The 22,984-nt window shown below is 42.1% G+C and overlaps 5 protein-coding genes across 6 annotated transcripts; 3 read left to right on the plus strand and 2 right to left on the minus strand.

Annotated features, from left to right (window-relative positions):
* Positions 1–290: 290 nt before the first annotated feature.
* unc45a (unc-45 myosin chaperone A) lies at positions 291–6,408 on the plus strand. Its single transcript, XM_085914365.1, has 19 exons — positions 291–460; positions 561–753; positions 1,232–1,407; positions 1,494–1,583; positions 1,666–1,833; positions 2,486–2,654; positions 2,837–3,007; positions 3,182–3,353; positions 3,471–3,771; positions 3,848–3,942; positions 4,030–4,171; positions 4,356–4,496; positions 4,648–4,775; positions 4,857–4,923; positions 5,011–5,124; positions 5,209–5,324; positions 5,696–5,813; positions 5,897–6,052; positions 6,120–6,408. Exons 1-19 carry the CDS (start codon positions 437–439, stop codon positions 6,405–6,407), a joined length of 2,829 nt encoding a protein of 942 aa, XP_085770491.1. The 5' UTR covers positions 291–436; the 3' UTR covers position 6,408.
* Positions 6,409–6,854: 446 nt separating this feature from the next.
* On the plus strand, positions 6,855–9,839 carry rccd1 (RCC1 domain containing 1). Of its 2 annotated transcripts, none has more exons than XM_085914367.1 (8): positions 6,855–7,082; positions 7,185–7,367; positions 7,455–7,620; positions 8,381–8,502; positions 8,573–8,683; positions 8,893–9,057; positions 9,259–9,288; positions 9,379–9,839. In XM_085914367.1, the coding sequence occupies exons 1-8, from the start codon at positions 6,881–6,883 to the stop codon at positions 9,531–9,533; spliced, it is 1,134 nt and encodes a 377-aa protein (XP_085770493.1). In that variant the 5' UTR covers positions 6,855–6,880; the 3' UTR covers positions 9,534–9,839. The 2 variants fall into 2 exon arrangements, with proteins under 2 accessions (XP_085770493.1, XP_085770494.1); XM_085914368.1 differs by having other exon boundaries at positions 8,926–9,057.
* cib1 (calcium and integrin binding 1 (calmyrin)) lies at positions 9,665–11,197 on the minus strand. The gene is made up of 7 exons (XM_085914369.1): positions 11,033–11,197; positions 10,734–10,768; positions 10,523–10,622; positions 10,265–10,418; positions 10,068–10,186; positions 9,911–9,999; positions 9,665–9,836 (listed from the first exon to the last, which is right to left on the minus strand). The coding sequence occupies exons 1-7, from the start codon at positions 11,081–11,083 to the stop codon at positions 9,815–9,817; spliced, it is 570 nt and encodes a 189-aa protein (XP_085770495.1). The 5' UTR covers positions 11,084–11,197; the 3' UTR covers positions 9,665–9,814.
* Positions 11,198–11,863: 666 nt separating this feature from the next.
* Positions 11,864–19,206, minus strand: LOC147055964 (titin-like). The gene is made up of 4 exons (XM_085914625.1): positions 19,077–19,206; positions 18,770–18,848; positions 12,334–18,612; positions 11,864–12,168 (listed from the first exon to the last, which is right to left on the minus strand). The coding sequence occupies exons 1-4, from the start codon at positions 19,098–19,100 to the stop codon at positions 12,134–12,136; spliced, it is 6,417 nt and encodes a 2,138-aa protein (XP_085770751.1). The 5' UTR covers positions 19,101–19,206; the 3' UTR covers positions 11,864–12,133.
* A 1,318-nt stretch (positions 19,207–20,524) lies between these two features.
* Positions 20,525–21,986, plus strand: gdpgp1 (GDP-D-glucose phosphorylase 1). Its single transcript, XM_085914623.1, has 2 exons — positions 20,525–20,672; positions 20,781–21,986. Exon 2 carries the CDS (start codon positions 20,857–20,859, stop codon positions 21,922–21,924), a length of 1,068 nt encoding a protein of 355 aa, XP_085770749.1. The 5' UTR covers positions 20,525–20,672; positions 20,781–20,856; the 3' UTR covers positions 21,925–21,986.
* Positions 21,987–22,984: the final 998 nt, after the last annotated feature.

Here is a 22,984-nt window from a genome sequence, read left to right on the forward strand (position 1 = left end):
AGCAGCGTTTGCCATCTCGCTGGCACATCTTTTTTATCACATGCTTATTTTATTTACACGGTTTTAAATGGTCTCCAATGGATTTTTGGTTATTTCACCTATTAATCAAAGACAGTTATTTATTATACAAAATTCGTGTCAACAAAAAGAATGAAAACTATCCGGGTTAGAACATATTGCGGACAGACAATGTGGATGTAACCATAACCGAAATATTTGATTACAATGTAGGAGCGTGCTTGCTTTCCTTTTATAGTATTGCAGCCTATGGAGGGGGCGCGTCCGAGACCAAACGTCATCGTTTCGCGCCATACACCCGGAAGTCGAGCTCGTTAATAATTTACGAGAAGTTTGAAGTGTTTGCGAGCACTTTTTATGAGTAGCTTTAAGTTAAACGTGATATACTCAACCCCGAACCGTGTGGAACATTTGGAAGATGAGCGAAACCGAAAACGAGAAGGTAACAAATTTGGGTCACGAAACGGCAAACGTATTGTTGGATTCACATCGGAGACAGTGGTGAGCTGAATTCTTGTGCCCGTTTTTTTTCTTCCTTTTAGGGTACTGCAGCCCTGAGGGAAGAGGGGAACAAGCTTTTCAAGGCCGGCGATTTGCAGGGTGCTGTGTCTTGTTACACCAGAGCATTGAAGCTGAGTGACAACAAACAAGAGAGCGCTGTACTTTACCGCAACCGCTCTGCATGCTACTTGAAAATGGAGGACTATAACAAGGCAGAGACGGATGCCTCCAAATGTAATACAGTCCTTGTTCACGGCTTATTTCCCATAGATGTTTGACACTGATTCATGGAAAATGTAATTGTAGTTGCACGACATTTCCCTCAATGATCTGTTACACACCCACTAGACTGGGCACTTCATTTGGTACACTTAAAAATCTGAAACCCACGATTTAATAGATGAACGAGTTAACCACCCTAGTTAAAAGCTTAAAAATAGGTGTGACTACAATAAACACGTTTGACAATCTTGCATGCTTTTGCTGCAATCATTTTAATTTGACCCTGTTGTTCTGATAGTGTACTGCACTATGTGTATGTATGTCTCTTGGCTATCAAAACTCTGGGTAATTGTCTTGGTAAAGGTACATTTTAATATATAGTACAGACCTGATACTGGATCGCATTAGGTTTTGCATGTGAATATAATTGTTTCTATCTGCACAGTTACCTTTTATAATGTCTTTGTTTGATTCTTTGTTTGACTTTTAGCTCTCAATACTGACCCAAGCGATGTGAAAGCCAGGTTTCGGAGGGCTCAGGCTTTCCAGAAACTTGGACGTTTTGACCAGGCCTTTGTGGATGCACAGACGTGTGCCCAGCTTGAGCCCAAAAACAAAGCATTCCAGGATCTCCTCAGACAGCTGGGGGCAGAGATCCAGCAAAAGGTGATGTAAAATACCCTTGGGAGTATTCTGTGATCTTCCCAAAAAAGGCAGTGCTCACCAGCCTTTTTTTCTTTTCATCTTTGTAGTCACTACAGTTAAACTCCACAGATGCACGTGTGCAACAGATGTTCTCACTCCTTGTAGATACATCTGTGAAAGATTCTGACCGACAAAAGGTAGGTTTGCCTTCCCAGGAAAGACTCTATGGTATGATGTGTTTCTACTGTTCAAGTAATATGGTCAATTGACTCATTTCAGGCTGCCCAAAATCTGGTGGTGTTATCTCGAGAAGACGCAGGAGCTGAGCAGATCTTCCGTAACGATGGCGTGAAGCTGATTGACCAGCTTCTTCATTCAAAGCAGGAGGATGTTGTCCTTTCTGCTCTGAGGACTCTGGTTGGCTTATGTACTGAGCATCAGTCCAGAGTAAATTCAACAATTTTCCCTTCATTCAATTTCTGTACTGTCTTTGTTTGAGGCTGTCATAGTGGACTTAGTTGGGAGAGTTCGGCTAAACCCTGGACTGGGTACCAGTTAACCACAGGCTTGTCTTTGAAATTAAGGTTGTAAACTACTGTTATGATGAGCAGATCCCAGTAGATGGCAGAATTGAGGCACTTTGCATTTAAGATCAGCGCAACTTTTGAGTTGAGGATAAAGGGGAGGGGAGAAATGTCAATATGTTGGAAATCAAACAAGTTTGGGAATCTGACACAAGTACATATATTTATGCTGTAAACAGAGTATATGTCCCGGTTTTTATTAGAAAGTGTGTTGCAATTGTGAGTAAAGATGAGTCAGTGGCGAATGGCGTTTAAAAAAAATGCCACAATCAAGGCACGCTATGAATCAGCGTTAGTTACTTGTATATCTGGGGAATAAAATACTGTAGGTCTTGAAATATCCGCCATAATGCTCTAACACAGCTGAAACTCCTATGAAAAAAAAGAGAAAATGATCTCTCGCACAGCATTCATTTAAATTTCTTGACATATACTGAACACACATTTATCTGCATTACTGAGAGACACCACCGCCTACCTGGTCTTCATGCTGGAATGTATGCTTTTATTTTTAGACAATGGCAATAGTGAACGAGCTGGGCATGGAGCAACTGTGTGCAATCATGGGATCTGGAGGCTCTGCTGTTTCACTGGCCACCTGCCACCTGCTGCAGGTGATGTTTGAGGCTCTCACGCAGGGCATGAAGAGGGAGATCAGGGGAAAGGAGGAAGCTATACTTCCTGGTGAGTTTGGACTCAAGTCATTTTCATTTTTTGTGTCATTCAATACTTCTTTCACCAGACTCAGAATTTGATTTTAAAGTACAACAGAAACATGTTTCTCAAGTATTACTGTGTGTGATCAGATGCCTTCTCTCAGATACAATACGTTCAATGTTTGTGGGCTGTGTGGATTTTTCAAACAGAACCATCCAAGGAACTTCGGTCGATGTTGCGTCACCTCTTGGAGATGATGCCAGCATCAAATGTGTCAGGACCTGGCAGAGACAATGCCATCAACCTTCTAGTCAAACAAGTACCCCGCAAGTCCTTAAAGAACCCAGACAACTCCCTGACACTATGGGTGATTGACCAGGGTATGTCACTTCTTAAGAGAATTTAATTTCTATAAAACCATCATATTTCACCTTTTGGGTCTTGTTGATGTAAGAGACGATGAGGAAATAGATGTTTCTGCTTATCTAAGGAAACTTCAGAGATTTTCTTTCTGTTATGTGATGGCATGGATTTACTTGGTTCAACTCTTGCAGGGCTGAGTAAGATTTTGGAGGTGGCTGCATCAGTGCCTGAGCTCTCAGAAGGGCCAAAACTTACAGAGAACTCCCACATGAGTTGCTCAGTCTTGCTTAACAAGCTTTATGACGATCTTCAAAGTGACAAGGAGAGGGAGAACTTCAATAATCTGTGTGAAGACTACGTTCGGTGAGTTGGTAACCCAGGTTGCTCAAAAACAAATCAACTGTGTTACCAAACAGAGAAATTGCACTCTATATCTAAATGGTAACTTCCTTCACATATTGCTGTTTCTATTTGGTTTAGACAACACTTTACCCAAAAGGGCCTTGGAGGCAAGCTGCGAGCCATCCAGACCGTATCTGTGCTCCTCCAAGGGCCGAGCGATGTCGGCAACCGAACCTTGGAGATGTCAGGGATGATGGATGCAGTTATATCCTTATGTGCCTCTGAAGATGTGATTCACCAGCAGATAGCAGTGGAGGCTCTTATTCATGCAGCAGGTAAAGCTAAGAGAGCTTCCTTCATCACGGCCAATGGTGTGGCGCTTCTCAAGGACCTCTACAAGAAAAGCGAGAATGACCGAATACGTGTGAGAGCCCTGGTGGTAAGCAAACCGCTGTATGACGTCAACGTCTCTAAATTTCGAACAGATCTAACGATGGCCCTATGTGGTTATTCAGGGGTTGTGCAAGCTTGGATCAGCAGGAGGGACTGATTTCAGCATGAAGCAGTTTGCCGAAGGATCCACACTAAAGCTATCCAAACAATGCAGGAAGTAAGAATAACTTCTTCATTTTCCAACAGAGTTCCGTTGAGGACTATTGTGTCGCTAAGTGGTGGTTGTCGAATACTTTCCCGTTAGGTGGCTTTGTAATGAGTCGCTGCCTCCTACGTCCCGTCGATGGTCCGTGGAAGGCCTCGCCTATCTCACCTTTGATGCTGATGTGAAAGAGGACTTTGTCGAAGACAGAAATGCTCTTCAGGCCATGTTTGAACTAGCAAAGGTTTAATTCGACAAGTGTTTTCAGCTTGTAATATTGGACACAAAAATCATCTAATTCCTCACTCTTGTTACATTGAGTGATTTTTTTTTCCTGCTCCATAGTATGTGAGACTACCATCAGTATAGCACACATACTGGACCGATCTTGGATAACATGAATTTTCTTGCCTTTATTTTTCTTGCAGTCTGAGGACAAAACAGTACTCTTCGCTGTAGGCTCCACTCTGGTAAACTGCACCAACAGCTATGAAGTGGAAAAGCCTGATCCTCAGATGGTCGAACTGGCTAAGTATGCAAAGCAGCATGTGCCGGAGGAGCACCCCAAGGTAACGTTTCAATACCCTTTGAAAAGTTGTTGTCTGCTTCTTTTCCTGAAATGTTTGTGAGTAGGTAGATCCAACGCTTGAACAGAATTCCATACATACTGTAGTTTTTATTCTGTAAAACTAGATCATGTGAAACTTTGTCATCTGTCAGGATGCAGCTGCCTATGTGGAGAAGCGGCTAACAAAGTTGCTGGAGGCTGGAGTGGTTTCGGCGTTAGTGTGTATGGTTAAACATGAGAGTCCGGCTCTCACAGATGCCTGTAAAGAATGTATATCCAGGTATGAATTTGGTCGGAGTTTTTTTGGGGGGGGGTTTTTTTGTGTACATTGACTCAGTCTTTTTGCTATCATTCACACCAGGGTGTTCTTGGCTTTAGTGGAGCGGCAAGAAGACAGAGGCACAGTTGTAGCCCAGGGTGGGGGAAAGGTACATTGGTGTACACCGATATGCTTCGTTGAGCCCATACTTAGGGTCTCACGTAATCTAATGTACAAATGTTGTTTTTCGCCATAGGCTCTCATCCCACTGACAACTGATAACACTGATGTAGGAAAAGTCAAAGCAGCACAAGCACTTTCCAAAATTACTATCACATCTAATCCAGAGATTGCCTTCCCAGGAGAAAGGGTAAAAAAAAAAAAATCCACTTATGTGCTTCTGCTTTTAAAACTATATTTGTGCTGTTAAACTGATCTTGTATTGTTATTACAGATTTATGAGGTTGTGCGCCCTCTTGTCAGTCTCTTAAATCTTCACTGCACCCTGCTACAGAATTTTGAAGCACTCATGGCTCTGACCAACCTGGCTGGAATCAGTGAGAGACTCAGGTTGGCCACTAGGGGGAAGTGTCTTCTTAGCAAATGACATGAATTCATTCAATTTCTTCAGTCATATGTAGTTGTTCACCTAAAAGTCTGATATGAACATAAAGTATACTTTACCAGAGTCATCCAATCTTTTTTGACAAGAAAATGTGACTACAGCAAGATTTCCTATGCAAACTAAGTACAAGTAAATGTCTAAAGCAAGAGAATGTTTAGAAGCCACTTTTATTCCATTGTTTTAGTCCTTTTGTCTTCTCATGATTTTTGAAATACATCTCAACATTTCTCATCCTATTACTCAAGTCGAGTCTCTAGTCAAAAAGTTTAATATGGTTTGTTGCTGCTTTTGTTGAAATGTTTTTTTTTTTCCACAGACAAAAGATAATCAAAGAGAAGGCTGTGCCAAAAATCGAAGGCTACATGTTTGAGGAGCACGACCTGGTCCGAGCAGCTGCCACAGAGTGCATGTGTAACCTCATCCTGAGCACAGAGGTATGGCATACAATCAGACGCTCGTCTTGAAAAGCTGAACTCGGAAGTCTAACGGTATGTTTGCGCCTGGTGTGCATAATCAGGTGCAGGAGCTGTACCTTGCCACTGGCAACGATCGCCTGAAGCTGCTTCTCCTCTACTGTGGCGAGGAGGACGAAAGGCTGAGAAGAGCCGCTTCAGGAACACTAGCCATGCTGACTGCCGATCAGCCTGAGCTTTGTGCTCGTATCACCACAACAGTGAGCAAAGCTTTGAGTCTCTCACCGTGACCCTCACATTGCTGTTCACACAACACCTCTTTTTCAGACCACCCACTGGCTGGAGATCCTGCAGGCACTGCTACTCAGTGAAATATCTGACTTGTGCCATCGCGGTGCGGCCATTGTTTTGAATATGATGCGAGCTGAGAAGAGTCTGGCAGAGACACTTATTGAGAGTGAAGTCCTGGAGATTCTGTTTGTCTTGACAAAGGGAAGACAGGGTACATCAGAACGAGCCTCAAAGGTCGCTCAGAACTGCTTAGATAAGGCAATGGAGTACGGCATCATCATGAGTAGAGAGGGAAAGGACATGCAGGAAGGAACTAAAGCTTAAATCACTTCCCCTGTGAATCTTTACCATTTCAGTACCTGAGCATTTCAGCCATTTCAACTTCTTTCCTGCTGAAATGCTACTAAAAGACCAAGAACTTCCTAAATTTAATGAAGGAAGCAGCAAAGATATTTTAATGTAATTATTTTCTCAGTTTTTTTTAATACTTCAGTTAAAAAAAGCACTGTATCACACTATAAAAAATATGTATGTTTGCAATGACGTGTACACCAATGCACAAAAAATGTGATCCACGTTTCATACAATTCTGCAATTATTTGACTGCATGTTTTAGGTTTTTGTCTCCAAAACATTTTTATGAACTGTTATTTACACTCGTGTGTGTTCGCGGTTGTACTACACAATAAACTACCACTGAGTCGTGACTTTTTGTCAATGCGCATGCGCAATACCAGTCATTTTGTGGGAAGCTGTACTGTTGACGTTCTGCCAGTCACCTAACATAAGCCATTCTAATGACCTGGTTTGGGTTCGGCTTCAACGCCTTTGGACAGATACATGTATGTGACCCTGTTGTTGGTACTGACGACGACACTGCTAACAGGGTTAAAGTGAGAACGCCATTTGAGTTCAAGTGTCATGTTGACGGAAGCTGCTGTGGAAAAATAAGTAGACTCCGAGCAAGCTGGAGTCGAAGAGCAACTCTTCACGCAAATGGTGAGTGACCGATGAAAAGTTTCACTTAGTTGATAAAAAGCCAAGTTACGTTCATGTATTATCTGAATCACTGAAAATGGCTCGACTTTGCTGTGTTGCCAGGTTTGTGCTTGGCAGGTTTCAACGCTGCGAGTGCGATTTGTGGGACAGGGTGCACGGACGCCGCTGTCGGGGAGTCTTTCTTAGTCCTCGCTTTTCCAAACAGAATTGAGTCATGGGACCTGGACAACGAGAAGAAGACCCCAGTATGGAGCATGGAAGTCAAGAGTCCATCCGAAAGTGCTGGTAATGATCACCATAGCTCCACCCTCTGAATTGATTTGGGTGTTTGTATCAATATCTTCACTGAAATCACACTTTGTTGCTTTCTAGGTGCGTCCCCGAATCTGCCGTTAGTCCCAGATGGTTACATTGCCACAAAACCTCCTTTTTATCGACCATTGTCTCCGCACCTGAGGGCCACCAGGCTGGCTCTGGGTGCAGAGCACAGCATTCTCCTCAGTGCCTCTGGAAGTGTCTACACATGGGGACTGGGCAGGTATAACTCAGACACTTGTCAGTTTTGGTCATCTCACGCATCTCTACCTTTTATGCAAGAACCACACGAGACACAGTTTGTCCTTTTTACGCTTGCAAGCGGAGAAAGCCATCATCACTCTTGTGTCATACAAGAGCGCCTTAAAGCAGTCTGACTTTCGCATCTTGCAGGAGACTATTGAGAGGAAGCAGGATGGTGGTGAGGGTGAACAGGTTTCAGGGCCACCTCTGCAAAGTGATTTAGTCAGTCTTATCTCTTTGTTTTACAAAGTTGTGTAAACAGATACTGGTGGAGCATCTTTAGACAACAAGCTAAGCAAGAACGTTTGCACAACATGAAACGTTTTTCAACAACTCAAGGGAATGTGGAAAGTTTAAACGAGTCAAGGGAAGGTGGAAAGTTTTAACAGTTAATGATTCTAATCCACATTTCAACCTAATCATACGATCAAAATAAATTGTCGACCCGAACACTAACAGTCCATTGTTTGCTAATTGTGTTAGAAGGCTAATGGATGATTTGAAAACACTTGAAAGCTCTTGTGCAATTATGTTCGTTTTCATGGAAAACACTAAATTGTTTGGATGACCCCAAACTTTTGAACGGTAGTGTAACTCACTGGCCAAATTACATGATACAGATTCAACAAGCTGGCATAGACTGTTAACTTTTTTTTTTAAAGTGAAATTGCCCATTAAAGGTTTTGGCATCCCTGCTGTACAGAACACCTTCATTGTATTATTGTTGAACTACTTTACAGTCACGGTCAATTGGGGCACGGTGTCCTCTCACCTGAAGAGCAGCCCAGAGTGGTGGAGGCCCTTTGGGGGATGACCATGAGCTGGGTGGCCACAGGAGGCTGGCACACTGTCTGCATTAGTGGTAAGAATCTCTTGTGGTGCTGCCGGTGTAATCAGGGATGCCTTTAAATGCTATTTCAATGTATTGACAGACGCGGGTGACTTGTATGTATGGGGTTGGAACGAGAGTGGCCAGCTTGGACTTCCCTCGCGAACTGCTAGGAGGGCACAGCAACATCAAAAAAGTCAAAAAGAAGAAGCAGGTCGGTCATGTAAATCATTTGAAATGCTGGATTATTTTATGTCAATCATTCCAATGTGTGTTGTGATGAGAATTTTTCACTTGTTATACCTTACTGGTGAAATCCCATTTTCATGCATGATACTTGACATGTAGCATGAAGAATATCAACGGCATTTGTATCACAATACAGTCTTAAAAATTAAATTTCCAAATGAAACTATGGTACAGATCTTTCAACTCTTGTTACCGAATTGTTTGAAGACACACCGGCGGGAGAGAAGGACGAAGAAGTGTTCATATCTATCCAGGCATTCCCAGCACTACTGGACGTTACTCCATCGTGTGAGATTAAGACAGTTGGCTGTGGCTCCCGTCACACAGCTGCTGTGACATGTAAGTCATGATGTCACTTCTCTATGTCCGCATGAAATTGCTACTCCGAATAGGTACACGTGAAAACTAGGCTCAGAGCATGCACAGAGCACAGATTGCGACTTCCAAACAATCTCTTAACTTTCAAACTTACACGAGACATTTCTTTTACATTGAATTGGGGTTGGACTTCTGTTTTCAATGTGATCTTTCTCATTTTAGCCACGGGTGACCTCTACACATGGGGATGGGGTGAGTTTTGAGTCCAATTCTAATATTGGCAGCACACATTTATATTTGATTTACAAAAGAGATGGTAACTTCCTTGTTTTTCCTCCTCAGGTCAATACGGTCAGCTTGGATACGAGACATCCTATTCAGATGAGCCGCGCCGAGTGGAGTTCTTCAGTGAACAACGAATGCGTGTCGTCGATGTGACGTGTGGGGCATGGAATACTTTTGCTGCTGTCATCAGGGAAGAAGTAGCTACCTCATAAATATTATGGAATCCTATTGCTAAATATGGACTTTGCACTGTATCGTACAAAGTGACAACTCAAGACTTGAATTACAATTCAAGTATTTCGTATACACTCAATAAAAAGCTTGACAACTTTGTAAAACTTTTTATATGGAAATATAAAGAGAGATTTCAAACTTACAAATAGGTGTTATACATATAACAGTAAAGTCAATAAATTCCATAGAAATTTACAGCAAATAACTACTTTAGATCACTGATTAAACAATAATAAATGTAGGTGGTCAATTTCTGTCTTCACAGCACAATTTTGAAGGAACTGTGGAGAATATTTTGGAAATATGTTAATGATTTGTCAAAGGCACACATTTTTTATTCCATTTTTATGTTCACCTGATAAAATCCGGTGACCTTGAAATGACGTGCTGAAACTCTGAGAGGTTCACGGTTCCATCCTTGTCAATGTCTGACTCGTCGAGAATCTAAACGACATCGGGTATTATTAAACATTGTTGATTATTTTGTGTCCATATTGCAGGATCTCGCTCACGTTGTTGATGAGCTGTCTCATCTCCTCGGGGGTTAGTCTCGTGTCATCGGTCTCGCCGGTCAGGCAGTTGACCAGTTTCTCCAGATCACCACAGTCAAGAGTTCCATCATCATCAAAGTCTAAAAGATGACAAAATAGCATTAAATATGCTTTTGCTTTCAATCACAAGCTAAGTTTTTTTTAAACAACATTTTTACCAAATATACGGAATGCATAGTGGGACTTGATTTCCAGTGTTGCCGAATCACTGAAGGCACTCAAAAGATCTAGGAAGTCCTCAAAGGTGAGGCTTCCATCTTTCGCTTCGGATGTTGAAAAGACGTGGCAGATCCTCGTTCTAAATGGGTTGGACTGAAACAGGAACAAGTACAAGGGTCATTGTGGTTTCATAATACTTGGGAAATTCCTTTTAACCAGATGAATGACTCCGCTTTCAGAGCAGTGACACATTGTACCTTGAGTTCTGGAAGGGTGAGGATCTTCTCCATTGGCACCCTGATGTTTGGAACGACTCTCTCGTCTTTCGGGAGCAGCTCAGTGAATCTTTTATGTGCCCTGGTATTAATAGCCACAACATAATATTGTGTTACTTAAGCAGCTACCATATTAATCCTGCCATTCAAACAACAAATATATTCAGCGTGTGGCATGCAAATAGTCACTTACAGAAGAATTTCTTGTTTTGTTAAAAACGTCAGCTCCTGAAAGTAGAATGACAGTCACTCACAAAATATTGGAAATCCTAACCTATATTACTTTTCAACGAGTAATATAACTTCGGATTCAACATTATGAGACACCACTGTTGTTTCAAATTGAAAATTGACGTATAAGGTTGCTTCTTTTGGGGTTACGCTAAAATAGCTTTAAGTTGGCTAACGTTGCTGGGTGGAACAAGTGTTTGTTTGGCACTTCACGTAAATCAGCCAAGACGACATCGCGTTTCTTATAAGTTGATCACTTACTTGGTATTCTGAGAGCAAATCCTTTCCAAGTTGACTCGCCGTTGTCCCCATCTTGTACTATAGTTAGTTTCCAACGTTAAACTTTTTTTGTCTTATAAACACTGTGTTGCCGCTGTACTTCCGGTGAGCCTGTTAACCATTTCATGCTTGACAAGCTCCACGGATGTTTGCTAAACTCCAACAGATCATACAATCTATGGTCACCAAAGTCCCAAAATATATTTATTTGTATTCATCGGTGCTTTGTTTACATATATAGTCTGATATGTAGATATTTTTACAAACATAAGACGTTTCTCGCATAGATTTGTCTTTTCATCGTGTACATAATTCACATAATATTGTAAATAGCGGTCACCCGATGTTTTTTTTTTTTTTATTGTAATGTTTAGTTGCAAAGCGGATCATGACCAAAAGAACATGTTCGCAAATGCAATATTAATACTAAGTATGTTTAGGAGCAACATATGCTGCCATCCAAGCACAACTTATTTCAGCAAGACAATGTTAAGCCACATTCTGCATGTCTTATAACAGAGTGACTTTGTTGTTAAACAGAATGCAAGACATTCCACCTACAAAGCTAAAACAATTGTGTGCCACGAAAAGTGGTGTAACAGTGGTAAACATGACCCTCCGTCTGTTTTTAGAACATATTGCAGGCATCAGATTCCAAAAAAAAGTAAAGTAAACTAAGGTTTTTTAGCTTGAAAGTTGAATATCTTGACTTAGTAGTGAATTAAATACAGGTTTAAAAAAAATGCAGATCATTGTATTCTGTTTTTATTTACATTTTACACAAGGTTCCGACTTTATCGGAATTGGGGTTTGTAGATGTTTGAAACAGATAAATTGTATAATGTAGCTCATCAATAAGCATAACTAATGTTTTACAATTCCAAATCCAAACTGGTTATGTCATCTTTTATTTTATTTCATTAAACTTAGACAAGGATGCTATAAAAACATTTTAGTTTGACGACAGCACAACATGCGTGAATTCAAAGAACTTGTGCTTTTTTAAATTGAACAAAGTTTGGATAGCTCAGCAATCTTCTCAACATGCCCAAGTGTTCAGCTCAACTCTGGAGGAAACACAAACTAAGCACCCGGGTTTGTTTCCCAGTTTGTTGAATCTAAAATGAAATACATAAAAAGAGAATCAGTCACACAGTGGAACAAAGTGCTTACATAATTAAAACAGCATGTAATAATTCTTGCTCTGACATTCATTTGACTGAACAACTTATTTAGATTGTAACTCAACATTATTAATGAGTTTGTTTTTTTACAGACTCTACCTGTCATTGTTGTTCCTTCTCTCGTCTCAGCCGGAACACCGATTCCAAATTCATTTTCAGCGGTGACTCGAAAGTAGTAGATCCCCCTTTCCTCCAGGTCAGTCACCTTGTAGGACAACCTGTGGCATCTGTTTGTGAGTCTCGTCCATCCTTTTCTACTGATGTCCAGTATGTCAACAAGGTAGTTCTTAACGGAGGCTCCTCCCTCATTCTCAGGAATGTCCCAAGTAACTGTGGCAGAGTTCTTGGTAACGTTTTTAACAGCTAAATGTTTTGGTGGACCAGGGGAATCCAGAACCTTCACACTTAGAGTCAAAGAGGCACTCCCGGCATCGTTTTGCAATTTGACGATGTATTTGCCTGTATCATCGCGGGTTACTTTTTCCACAGTGATGGAGGTGACGGAGTCGGTGGTGTTGATCAGTCCTCTGATTCTTAGATCCACATCTGCTTTTTCCCAAGTCACACTGGGAATAGGTTTGCCCATGAAAGGTACGGAGAAGGTGAAGGCACCTCCTTCTTTGACATGGAGGGTCTTCTTCATGTCAGTGCTAATATCAAACTTAGGTTCTTCCACTCTATCCACAGCCGCATAAGGATCCGTTTCAGGACTGGCTTCACTGATGCCTACCTTATTTATTGATCTAACAACAAAAACATATTCTGTCCCTGAAGTGAGCCCAGTTACTTTAAACTCAGTTTTATCTATGTTTTGTGTCCCAGCGGTCCAGACTTCTTCTGTGGATTTTCTGAATTCAACTTTGTAGCCTGTAATTGGTGCTCCTCCATCAAACAGCGGCTTGTTCCATGACAGAGTGATTGAGGACTTGGAAGAATCGAGAAGTGTAGGTTTTCCGGGCGGGGAAGGCAGAAACTGTGGATCTTCTGCCATGGTGAGAGGACATGGTAGACTGGGTTCACTTATCCCTGCAGCATTCTCTGCAAAAACCCGGAATTCATATTCACATCCTTCATGTAAGCCGGTGGCTTTGACTCGTAGGTCGTAGACGGGCTTCTTATTAACACGCAGCCAACGAATGCCTTGCTTGTCACGTTTCTCAATGATGTACCCGCTGATTCGGCTCCCTCCATCAGATGCTGGCCTCTTCCAGCAGATAGTCATAGCGTCACTCGTTGCACTTGTGACCTCAACATCCGTTGGAGCAGATGGGATGTTGAAGGGGTCGACTGCTCTGACGGGATCACTTTCCAAAGTCTCCCCTTCGCCATACTTGTTCACTGCCCTCACCCTAAAGAGATATTCATTCCCTTTGAGCAGCTTAGTTATTTTGCAAGTAGTTGCCATCAAGTCACCATAGATAAGAGTCCAGGCCACACGACTAGTTTCACACTTCTCAACAATATAATGCATGATCTCTGCACCGCCTGTCTCGTGAGGTGGTCCCCATGATAAAGTGAGTTTCTCCGCTGAAAGTCCAGACACTTGCAGGGGTCCAGCTGGAGGACCAGGCCTGTCTAAGACTTTGCATGTAAACACAATAGATGTGGTACCCGCAGTACTCTGGAGGCTCAGAGTGTACTGTCCAGAATCTTTTCGAACACTCTCCCGGATTAACAGACACGTATGCGTCTTGGTTGTTGTAATCTCAACCCTACCCTTTGTGCCGATGGCTCTACTATTCTTTGACCATAACACTGTAGGGTTTGGTCGACCTGAGATGTCAGCATCTATTCTTAGGAGATCACCCACTTTGACAACCAGAACCTGTTTAAATGTGTCCTCTATGATAATTTTAGGTGGTTCCACATCATGCTGTACAGTCACGGGTCCTGTGGCCTCAGATGGTGCACTAAAGAGCTCAGCTGCATTCTTCGCAAGAACCCTGAAGTCATATTGTTCACCCTCTGTGAGACCAGTCACCTCCCAAAAGGTATCAAGTAAGTTGGTGAAGTTACATTTTAGCCAACATGTATCTGGAAGCTCTTTCCTCTCTACAATGAAAGTAATAATTTTAGCCCCACCGTCATAGTTTGGTTTCTCCCAGGAGAGGGAAACTGAAGAGTTTGTTATGTTGGAAACTGTGAGGTTTCGTGGAGGATCACACTGGTCTCTCGCTGCAACAGGTTCAGAGGTATTACTGCAGGGACCAACACCAACAATATTTTCAGCATACACCCGAAATTCATATACGAGGCCTTCTTCGATGTGTGTAACTTTGAATCTGTTCTCCGTCACTGGACTTTTGTTTAATTTTGTCCACAGAATACTACTTTGATCTTTGCGTTCAATATGATAGCCAATAATCGGGCTGCCACCATCACTGCTTGCTGGGTCCCATGTAATGACCATGACAGACTTTGAGGCACTCACAACAGAGATATTGCTTGGTGGACTTGGAACCTTGAAAGGATATTGGGCAACAACTAGTTCAGACTCAACAAAGGAGCTCTTTCCGTAGCGATTTTCTGCTGCAACACGAAAGTAATATTCAGTGCCCTGTGTCAGACGAGATATTTTTATCGAGGACCTGGCAACGGTGGCCGACACCGTCTGCCAGATTGTGCTGTTTGTATCTCTCTTCTCAACAACATAATTCGAGATTTGACATCCTCCACAATAATGAGGGGGCTGCCATTTCAGAGCCACAAATTCAGCGCTCACTTCTTCCACAGTGAGATCACACGGTGGTCCAGGCTTTTCAAAAACATTCACATGGATCTCAGCAGATGTCGTTCCAGCAGAATTATTGACGGTTACCTCATACAAGCCAACATCTACCTTTGTTGCATCTTTGATGATGATTTGAGATGATGTCTCCGATGTACACACATTGACCCTGCAGGTCTCTTTGAGTATGTTGCCATCTTTCTTCCATGTTACAGTGGGCTGTGGTACACCCTTGAATGGCACATCAATTTTCAAATCATTCCCTGCCTTCACACTAAATGTGCTGGACAGCAAACTAATAATGGGTTGAGCGCTCGTGTCTTTCACGGTAACAGGTGTCAACAGGAGCCTGGGCTCACTCTTCCCCTTTTCATTCACAGCACTAACTCTGAAGAAATACTCCATTTCTTTTGTCAGTCCATGAAGGACTGTTTCCAGTGTTTTACTCTCAGAATAGGTTCTCCACTTGTCATGTCCTTTTGCTTGCATTTCAACAATATAACATGTAATTTTGCTGCCTCCGTCATGATCCGGCTTTTCCCATGAGAGTTTTACGCTGTCATTGGTGACATCGCTATGTGTGATTTTCCCAGGAGGAGAAGGCACTTCAGACACTTTAACAGGCTCTTTTGTTTCAGCTGATTGTCCACTTCCATACTCGTTTACAGCCAAGACACGGAAGTAATAAAAACATCCCTCTTGGAGGTTGTCAATTTTACACGAGTTCCTTGTGCAGTTACTACACACACTTGTGAAGACCTTTCTATTCTCCTCTCTCTTTTCCACGGCATAATGTGAAATCACTGCTCCTCCATCAATGAGAGGAGCCTCCCAGGTGATGAGCACAGAATCTCTCTGAATATCTTTCACTTGGAGGTTTGTTGGTACACTGGGAGTATCCAACACTCGCACATTGACGAATGCTGACTTAGAGCCCTTGCAGTTCGTAACAGTCAATACATATTTCCCCGTGTCATTTCGGTTCACGTTTTCAATCATCAGCAACGTGTAGGCGCCTGTCACCTCTATTTGGGCGCTCTCACTGAGAGCACCACCTTCCTTTGACCATTGGACTTCAGGTTCCGGCCTTCCTCTGATGGCAACGTAGAGACGTAATGTTGAACAGGCTCGAACACTAACTAGCTTTCTCAAAGCTGTGTCCAACTCAATTTCGGGGTGCTCTAGTTTCTCAGCTGCGACCACAGACCCTGGTAATTCCACCGGTTCGCCGACTCCATTGGCGTTTGTTGCACGTACCCGAAAGTTGTACTCGGCATTTTGCTTCAGACCTTTTATGGTGTCTTTTGTATCTTCAGTGTTTGGTGTGCATGTTAGCCACTTATCATCTGCTGCTTCTTTCATCTCAACAACAAATCCATTAATGGGCGCGCCACCATCATAGATAGGCTTGGACCAGGATAGAGAGACAGTACTGCACGAATGGTCTGTCACTTTGAGGTTGCTAGGAGGTCCAGGAGGGTATGATGTATCACACACTTTAATATAATCGCTTGGCTCACTGGGTGCACCAACACCAGCAGTATTCTCTGCCGATACTCTGAACTGATAATAATGTCCCTCGGTGAGTCCCGTGCATCTGAAGCGCAAGTCATTCAGTCTTCTCTTGTTGCATTTTGTCCACCTAACGCCTTCTTTATCACGTTTCTCCAGGATGTAGCCATCTATCTCAGAGCCCCCGTCAGTCTCAGGTCTTTCCCACGTCAACATGACAGAGTCTCCGGTGACAGCACTGGCAGCAGGGGTAGAAGGAGCACTGGGTGTTTTGAAAGGATTTTGTGCGATGAAAGGTTCTGATTCCAGATATTCCCCGACACCAAATTTGTTCACGGCACAAACACGGAATATGTATTCTCTCCCGGGCGTCAGCTTGGTTGCTTTGTAACTGACAGTTTCAACATGAGGTTCAACTCCTGTCCATGTAACACGGCTTGTCTCCCTTTTTTCAATGATGTAATGTGAAACACTGGCTCCGCCATCATTTAAAGGGGGGTTCCAATGAAGATTACACTTTTCACCACTGACAGCTTTCACCCTTAAAGGTCCTTCTGGGGAACCGGGTCTGTCCAGCACCTTTACATTCACCGGCATAGATGTTGTTCCATCAATGTTAGTGAGACTCAGGACGAAGCATCCCCCATCCACTCGTGTACAATCCCTGATGGTCAGTGTTGTATGAGTGAGGGTGTTTTTTACATCAGTCCTTGGGGTAGCTTTGTTAATTTCCTCACCATCCTTCAGCCACCTTACTTCGGGAAGGGGTTTTCCAAAGTAATCCGCTTCAATTATAAGTGTTTCCCCAGCCTGAACAATAAGTGTACTCTTGAACTTGGGGTCCATAATCGCAGAAGGTCTTTCAATTACATCTTCAGCAAAGATGGTTACACATTCAGAAGGTTTGCTCCAGACACCTGCACCATTCTTGGCAATGACCCTGAACATGTAACTTTGGCCTCCCGTCAGATCTGTAACTGTGAATTGATTTTCAATAACATTTGTGAAGTTTGCTTTCATCCATCGGCCATCTGGAAGCTCCTTCTTTTCAACGACGTAGCTTGTAATAGAGCTGCCACCATCATAGCCAGGTTTGGCCCACTGGAGTGTGATATTCTCTTTTGTAATGACAACAGCTTCAGGTTTACCAGGTGGATCACAGGGATCTCTTGCCACATAACAGTCAGATATCTTGCTCGGAGGACTGAGTCCAGCAATATTTTCAGCAAAGACTCTGAATTCATACTCAATGCCTTCCTCCAGGCCAGTCGTTTTGAATCGGGTGTCAGGTATGGCAAGTTTGTTCAGCTTGGTCCATAAGATGCTGTTTTTCTCCTTTCGCTCCAGATGATACCCAGTGACAGCACTACCTCCATCTCTGCCTGGGGATGCCCATTCAACTAACATGCTGTACTTTGACACTGTGGACACAAAAGGTGCACCAGGAGCCGCAGGTACACTAAATGGGTACTGTGCTAGTACAATTGAAGATGTGATGGCTGCACTCTTTCCATACCTATTTTCTGCAAACACTCTGAATTGATACTCACTACCAGTCTTTAGTTTGGTGACTTTGATTGTTGTCCGCACTGTCGTTGCGGATACGGTTTGCCACTCCATGTTAGTGATGTCACGTTTCTCCACGACATAGTTGTCAAGCTGACAGCCTCCTGTGTATTCGGGTGGCTCCCAGGAAATGGACACATAGTCGGAACTAACTTCATCAATTTTCACAGGCCCAACGGGGGGGTCGGGCTTTTCAAGAACGACCACGGTGATTTCTCCCGTGTAGCTTCCAGCATTGTTGCTTGCTGTGATGGAGTATTGGCCAACATGCTCCCTGGTAGCGTGTCTGATATGAAAAACTGTCATTGATGATGTAGTTGAGATCTCCAGCCTGGATGTCTCTTTGACAGCCTGTCCATTTTTTTTCCATTCTATCTTTGGGGCTGGATTACCCAGCACTGGTATTTCTACTTTCAAATCATCACCATTTTTCACTGTAAACGTAGTAATAGTCAGTTGAAGGGTTGGTTTTAAGGCGGTTTCCTTTGCTGTATCGACAGCAGACTGGTCTTTAGGATTTTTGGGATTTTGTGTGTTCCTTTCAACAGACCCAGCCATTTGCCCTGTAGAACCTCAGAGCAAATAAAAAAAACATTATGTAAGACTTTAGCCCACAACGATTTAAACGATTTAAAGAAATGTTGAGTTCGTAATTATATTTTCAAAACGCAGTTATAAATCAAATTTACAGTGAAAACTTTATGACGACTAGATGTGTGCTTTGCATACCTTCAACAATAGAAGAGGTGGATGACTCGGGATTAGTATCATGTAGGGGCTGAGCTGTATCATTTCTTTCATTTCCTGTCTACAAAATAGATCGATGTCAGTGAGTTAAATTAAAGCACTGATGCGTAATTCTTACATGATCCCATGAAAAACTTTAATATGCTAATGTGTTAAAGTATGGCACAGTATTTTAATGAACAGACGTATTATTGTCTAAGATGAAAAGATACAAACTATAAACGATATACAAGCTAAAATGCATACAATGTTTTTATAATTTCTACATAAGTTTAAAAAAAGGACTTACTTCTTTGTCTGTTCCTGCTTCCATCCTTATTTTACAGTCGTTGTCCTAACAAACAAAACCAAGTTATCTCAATGCTGTTTGAGATACTATGAAATGAAGCAGTGCTCCCAAGCAGCCGAACACATGTAACTTCCAGCAGTCACCGTCTGCTTTATCTCCAAAAGCATGCAGTTACTCAGCTGCTAAAATAGCCTCATGACTGAGTGGCCAGCTGCTGCTTCTAAAGTTACTCCAAACCATGGGTTACAAAACAGTAGAAGACATGACGAGACAAAAAATAAACAAGTAAATAAATAAATAGATAAATAGATAAATAACCACAATCAGACAATTTATGCTACATTAATGAAACGTAATTCTGCTAGTTTGTTTGCTTCTATTTTTTTTGTTAGACATACAGTGGAACCCCGAAATCACCTCGGAACTCAACATATTCGGTTTCCAATTCAAAATGTCGGGAAATCTTTGTCCCGGTTCTCGGACAAAGCTTAGGAGACCGACCCCGAACTCAGAGGTCGTTCCTCCTGCCGCTAACTGGCGTTGGTTGGCCTTGTTGTTTGGCGGGTTGTAGACCACTGTAAAGTTGCACTGTGCCAGAGAACAAACATGGGTCCCAAGAAAGACGCAGGAGAAAAGCAGAAGAGGATAATGGTGAGAACGACGATAGAGCTGAAAAAGGTGATTATAGACAAGTATGATGGACGGATTCAAAGTGCGGAAATTGACCACAAGTTCATTTTTGAGGAATAGAGAGGTGATAAATAGTGCTAGTTTTACGAAGGGGGTTACCTGGGGTTACCGGCCAGGTCCCAGTGGAAAAAACACTCACAAAATGCAGCCACCTGATTTTTCTTATGGAATTGGATTCCCCTTCCATTCATTTGCCTTCATAGATTCAGCGCCAAATCAATGTCACGTCACATTATGTAGCTCTTAAAATTATTGTTTTAATGTTGTGTTTCTTACTTAATTCATATAGCATATTCAACCCGATGCATTTTAGCTCCGAAAATAAATAAAGGGTAAAAACTTGCTGGCTGAGAACAGATTATTACGTTTTCAGTTATTTCTAATGGAGAAAATTACTTCGGAACTCAACTGTTTCTCTTCTCAACACTCTTTCTTGAACAAATTAGCGGTGAGATCCGAGGTTGTACTGTATTTGAGCAATATGAGTAAACAAGATGAGTATTGCATGGGGCTGTAACAATACACTAAAGTTGAGATTCAATTTATGGCAAGCTTACTAATATTATATCACTTTTATTTTGGCATCTCAAGCAGGTAATGCAAGTGTAACCGGTCGAAAGAATAGAAACGTGACAGGAGCTGAACAGTTGTAAAATAAAATAGGATACGCTCTTTGTTTTACTCTATGTACAATACTGTTGTTTATATCTTATTCAAACATTTACTCGCTTCATATGATCGTGACGATGACAAATAAACACAGTTAACAGTCAAGTCACGGCTGGAAAACTGTGGATATCTTTTATTTTGGCAATTCAAACCGGAAATACAAATACCAACGACGAAGAACCAACGTAACTATTCGGGAACTGACAGGAGCTCAACATGAGTTAAACGTGCACAAATGTAAGTCACTTGTTTTGCGTGATCATACGTATGATTTACATTGTAGTTGACATTCTGACTGAAATATTTATTGTCCTTTCATCCTATGAATTGGAACCATACGACTAGACGTAAGATGACGCCAGCCTGTTTATCAACGCAAGCAATGTAAAACGTCAACACCCTCCACCCCACCTCCCCAGCAATGCCAGTCCAGTTTGTTTACTGGAATCAAGACTTTATCAAAGATGTGCCCGTTAATACCAATGACACGTCGGCATGTAAATCGAGGTTTGACATTGCCATTCAAGCTGGATGGACGGAAAGGATGGAGAGGGGTCTCCTTCGCTACCGTTTGGAGGATTTACAGACACGTATCCTGCCTGGCCCCTGTGGTTTTGTTGCCCAGTTAAATGTCAAGAGAGGACTAGAGAGAAGAAAGCCTCAAGAGATTTTAAGTATTCAGCAGGATTTCAATGCTGAGCTGTTTAATTTTAACAAAATCAATCCAGATGAGATCATATTTGAGATGATTAAGGAATCTGAGGAAGGGCATGAAATTGGCTGTCAATCATGTAAGACTGTTCTGTTGGTCAATGTCAGTCCTCTGGAGTTTGGACATTGTCTTTTTGTTCCAGATCCAGAACGCTGCTTTCCTCAAATCCTCACAAGGCTTGCCGTTGAAGTTGGTATTGAATCGGTACTGCTCAGCTCTGATCCATCTTTTCGTGTAGGCTTCAATAGTCTCGGAGCATTTGCATCTGTCAATCATTTACATCTTCATGGATATTACTTGAAGTATAAGCTCAGTATTGAAACTATTCCTGTCCGTCCGCTTATTCCCAACAAAGGATTTTATACTTTGGGAGGATTTCCTGCAGGTTTTCTATTCTACACTGAATCCAAGGGAGTGAAGGATGTGGCCAGTGCCATCTGTCATGTCACTGACTTCCTAGTGGAGGCCAATGTTGCTCACAACCTCTTCATGACCAGAGGAGCCCCACCCTGCGAAGAGGATGATGACAAGTTATTAAGAAAAGGCGTACGCATTGCCGTGTGGCCCAGAGTAGCTTGTTTTGGTACCAAAGAGGAGTCCGCTCTCAATGTTGCACTATGCGAGCTTGCTGGACATCTCCCATTTAAGAACAAGAAGGATTATGAGCTCACCACTGAGTCACATGTTATAGAAATCATTCAACGTTATCTTCTCCCGCATGAAGATTTTCTACAATTGGAAAAGCAGCTGACTCATCATTTAATGACACTGTCATGATTTGACAAAACATGTTGAGTTATGCTCATTCCTTATGATATTAATAAATGACAAATCTTAACTTTGCCAAGAATGTGTGTGCAGTCACTTTCAAAGATGCCAACAGTTTTCCCAAATAATGATAAAAACCAGAGAGAGATTATTAGTAGTCAAGGAGGCCGTTATTCATTTTTTAGTAAAAGGGAAAAAATATTTACAATCTGTATATACATATATTGAGTGATAAATGGATATAAATAGATATACTGATGTAGTGTACAGTAAATATCACAAGATAAAAGCTGGAATTCTGACCTTTTGGGTTACATTCATCTTTTGAACAGAAACCCAATATATAATATGGACCAAAGTAGCCTAGAATATATTGAAAACCAGGACTCCACTGTTTTTGTTATAGAAGACCGAATCTTCCCAATCAGCGTGTAGGCCAATATGAATCAAAGTCTCGCATGATCCCAGTGGAGTTTTATCATGTGCTTGAATGACATCACCAAGACAGTGATGCCAACACAAATGATTAGTGCAGCGAGGTGTGTTTTCATCTGATGATGACCTTGTTTTTCTCATAATTGATAAAAAAATCATAAGACTACAAATTAAACTTTGGTTTAGTCATCACTACCCACCAACCAGAGTGCTGCCCATTATGAATCATTTCCAATAAATTCATAATCATTAAATTAATGGTGGAAATCTGAAACTGGCTGTGTAAAATGGATGGTCAATTACAAGATTTGCATCAAAATTTCACTCTGTGTGTTAACTTAAATGTTGTGTGGTCACCTGTATTCACCTTGAGCCCGGTGCTGTAATGGTTGACTGAGTCAAACCTGTCAGGCACCTTTCTCATGTCTTGTGGGAAATGTTATTTACAGTGCATGCTTGACAGGGTCTGACTACTGAGGTCATGAGAACAACCCCCACCCCTCCATGAAATCTCCATCACATCACGCACACACACCACAAACATGCATGCACACTGTGATGTGGGAGGAGTGTACAAGACTACCCCCCCCCCAACCTTGCTTTCATTTTTGAGAAAAAAAAAAAATTCATTTCA

Source organism: Syngnathus leptorhynchus, chromosome 6 (assembly GCF_054491065.1).
Source record: "Syngnathus leptorhynchus isolate UIUO chromosome 6, UIUO_Slep, whole genome shotgun sequence".
In the NCBI taxonomy this organism is placed as follows: Eukaryota; Metazoa; Chordata; class Actinopteri; order Syngnathiformes; family Syngnathidae; genus Syngnathus; species Syngnathus leptorhynchus.